Source organism: Humulus lupulus, chromosome 8, assembly GCF_963169125.1.
Source record: "Humulus lupulus chromosome 8, drHumLupu1.1, whole genome shotgun sequence".
Taxonomy (NCBI): Eukaryota; Viridiplantae; Streptophyta; class Magnoliopsida; order Rosales; family Cannabaceae; genus Humulus; species Humulus lupulus.
The window spans coordinates 111,134,823-111,137,861 of NC_084800.1; the positions used below are offsets into that span (position 1 = coordinate 111,134,823).

At 39.3% G+C, this 3,039-nt stretch overlaps 1 protein-coding gene across 1 annotated transcript; it reads right to left on the reverse strand.

The window, feature by feature from the left end:
* Positions 1–803: 803 nt before the first annotated feature.
* LOC133798313 (protein SRC2 homolog) lies at positions 804–2,134 on the reverse strand. Its single transcript, XM_062236550.1, has one exon. The coding sequence runs from the start codon at positions 2,096–2,098 to the stop codon at positions 1,067–1,069; it is 1,032 nt and encodes a 343-aa protein (XP_062092534.1). The 5' UTR covers positions 2,099–2,134; the 3' UTR covers positions 804–1,066.
* Between the last annotated feature and the right edge of the window lie 905 nt (positions 2,135–3,039).

A 3,039-nucleotide genomic window follows, 5' to 3' on the forward strand; every position in this document is an offset into this window, starting at 1 on the left:
TTCTGTATATAACAAAAAGTTAATATAGAAGGATAATGATAATTTAATTTTAAAAAAATAAACATTTTACGAAAGTATAGGCAATTTGGTTAAAATAATATTAATTACATTCCATTCCATTATATACTAAACACAATCCTCATTCAGTATTCCAAAGTATCTACCAAACAAACTTATTCCATTCCCATTCCCATTCCCATTACCATTTTGTTTTGCAACCAATCGCTACCACTAGAATTCTGAACAATCTAAAATTCTGAACTCAACCACTAGAAAGCTAGGCATTAGTAATTCACTCCAAACGCACACAACATTAATCAGAGTACCAATTAGTTTCTATTGTCACTTTCCCTGGCATCCAAAGCGACCTGGATATATGATCAGAATTCAGACACATAAACCACCAATTCTCACCTGCTTCACTACCCAAAAATACAAAAGGTGATGATCAACAGAAATTATGTCTTCGTCAAAAAGAACAAACCCTTTAAAGGAAGTTTTTTCTTATTTCACTTATCACTTTTGTTATTCCAGACCTTTCGCCATTTGGGTTGCTTTATTTATTAGTTTTAGCTTGGCAAAACGATATCTTTTTATGTAATCAAATGTGAACTAAATATATTTGGTTGGCTCGAGCATCTAGTAAAAGCAGCCTATGCTAGAGTTTATCTTCTTGTCATTTAATTTGGCTCAATCCTAAGTCTCAAAAAACAATAGAAACGCAGCAAAGCCCTTTACAAAATTTGGATTAAAGTAACATTAAGACATTCCCTAGTTAGCTATACTTTGTGAAGCCATAGTCGTGCACACAATAAAAGTTATGTATAAGTTTCACCATTTCGATTTCGAGTGCCATTTATTTCGTTCAAACAAAGCCCAAAAGCATTAAAAATGTTTCCAACCATTGAAACATTGTCTTACTCCATACATAATCAGACAATCAAAATCACACAAATTGCCTCCAAATTCAACACAAGTATATACATACACATATATATACGGTAGAATCGCAAGCTAATGCTGCGAATTAGTAGTCATCATACCTTAACTAATAAAACCCATTATTTCAGTAATCCGTACGGTAATCGCTGTAATCGTCGCGAGCAGCCAAGTCACTCTCAACCCTATCTGCGATTTTATCCTCTTCGTATTTCAAACCCTCATCTAATGCGATTCCACTCAAAGCTCCGGCGACAGCTCCCACAGCCAATCCCGTTCCCAGCCCCATCTTCCCACTCTTGGGTTTCTGATCGTACGGCGAGTAGTCCACTGGAGCAGAAGGCCCACTGGGTCCACCGTAGCTCATGGGCCGATCGAAGAACGGCCTTGGTGGCAGCGGCGGAGGCGGGGCGCTAGAGTAGTACCCTGGATAATAACCGGAATAAGCATCAGGATACGAGCTGTAGTGGTACGGTGGTGGAGGCGGCGAAGGGGTCGGAGATGGAGCTGGAGCTGGAGCCGGAGAAGAGTATGGCGAGGGCGAGTATCCCCTGTAATCGCGTGCAGGGTTTGGAGGTGGAGGCAGAGGGGCACTGGAGTAAAAATAGTTTGGTTGATGGGTAATATGGTAATCTGGCGGCAAAGGGCGTTCGCGGATGGCGAGCTTTATACGGATCTTACCCTGAGGACGACCTGAAGGACGTGTGAGTACGAAGGTACGGATTTGAGTCGAATCGTTCGGGTCGGGTAGATCCTTGATTGGGACACGGAGGGTGCCGACCAAGGGTTTGGGGGTCTCGGAGGGTTTGGAGTGGAAGATTTCGAGGGTAAGGAACGAGTCATGGAGTGAAGCGGTGAGTGGGAGAGTGAAGCGCTCGTTCCAGACAGGCTGGGTTGAACCAGAATCGTCCGATTTGGTGGCGAGGCGACGATCCGGGTCGACCCAGAAAACGGCGTAGGGTTTGAGATCGCCTCCGTTTTTCCAATTGACATTTTTGAGGTGCTTAGCGGAGACGATCGTGAGCTCAAGATCGAGGGGTTTCGCCGGAGGTGGGCGAGAAGAGGCCATATATATGTTTGATTGTGGTGAGGTGCGCCGGTAGGAATATTGGGGTCCGTAGGTTATGGAAGAAGGCGGAGGAGGAAAAGAAGTTGGCATTCAATAAAAATGTCTTAACCAAGTCACCGGGTAAACTGAGAAAAAAAAATGTATAAATTAAAAATAAATAAATAAAAAAGGTGGTGGTGGTTGGGTTGATCCTGGTGCGACCATATACTAATGACACGTGGACCAAAATTATACTAAAACTAGAAAATATATTCTTCATTCACCATTAATTAAAAAATATATATGTTTAAATATATTTTAGGAGAATGTGTGTAAAGTAGGGGTGCACACGGGTCGGATTTTCGGGTTTCGGGTTTTGTGGATTTTTGGAGAAAAATAGTACCCATCCGAATTTTTTCGGGTTTTTTCGAGTTGGGTTAAGGTGGGCCTGCTGGATTTTAGGCCAAAAAATCTAATTTTGCAAATATACCATTTTTTCAATTTTTTTTTTAAATTTTGGTTGGGTTCACCCGAACACAAAATTACTGCATTTTAAAACCCAACCCGACATACTTCGGGTTCGGGTCGGATTAAGCCCGAAATGAAGTGGTTTTTTGAAAATTCGGGTTCTCGAGGTTGGGTCGAGCGAGTTTTGCGGGTTTTGCGAGTCAAATATTCACCCTTAGTGTAAAGAATTCATTTTTATCCTACCCATATACTATGTTCCTTATATCATACTTAAAGGCATCTTGACTGTAATTTTTTTTTCATAGTAATGTTCATTATAGCGAGCCTCTTGCAGATTTTCAAGAAATTCTGAATAATTAAAACGTCAAAAATAAAATTCAAACTACTTGTTATACGTGTGTTTTTATTTAATATTAGTATTATTTTATACGATTTGCGTTGTTTTTTTTATTACATAAATTTTATAAGATTTTTATATTTTTAGGGTAGAAAATTTATGAATCATGACATTTTACACAATTATTCATTATTTTAAAATAAATATTTTTATTAATTTAATTAATAATGTTCTTAATCAAATTAAT

Excerpts from the sequence above, each read along its gene's own strand:
- LOC133798313 (XM_062236550.1), bottom strand. The coding sequence starts at position 2,098 with ATGCCAACTTCTTTTCCTCCTCCGCCTTCTTCCATAACCTACGGACCC.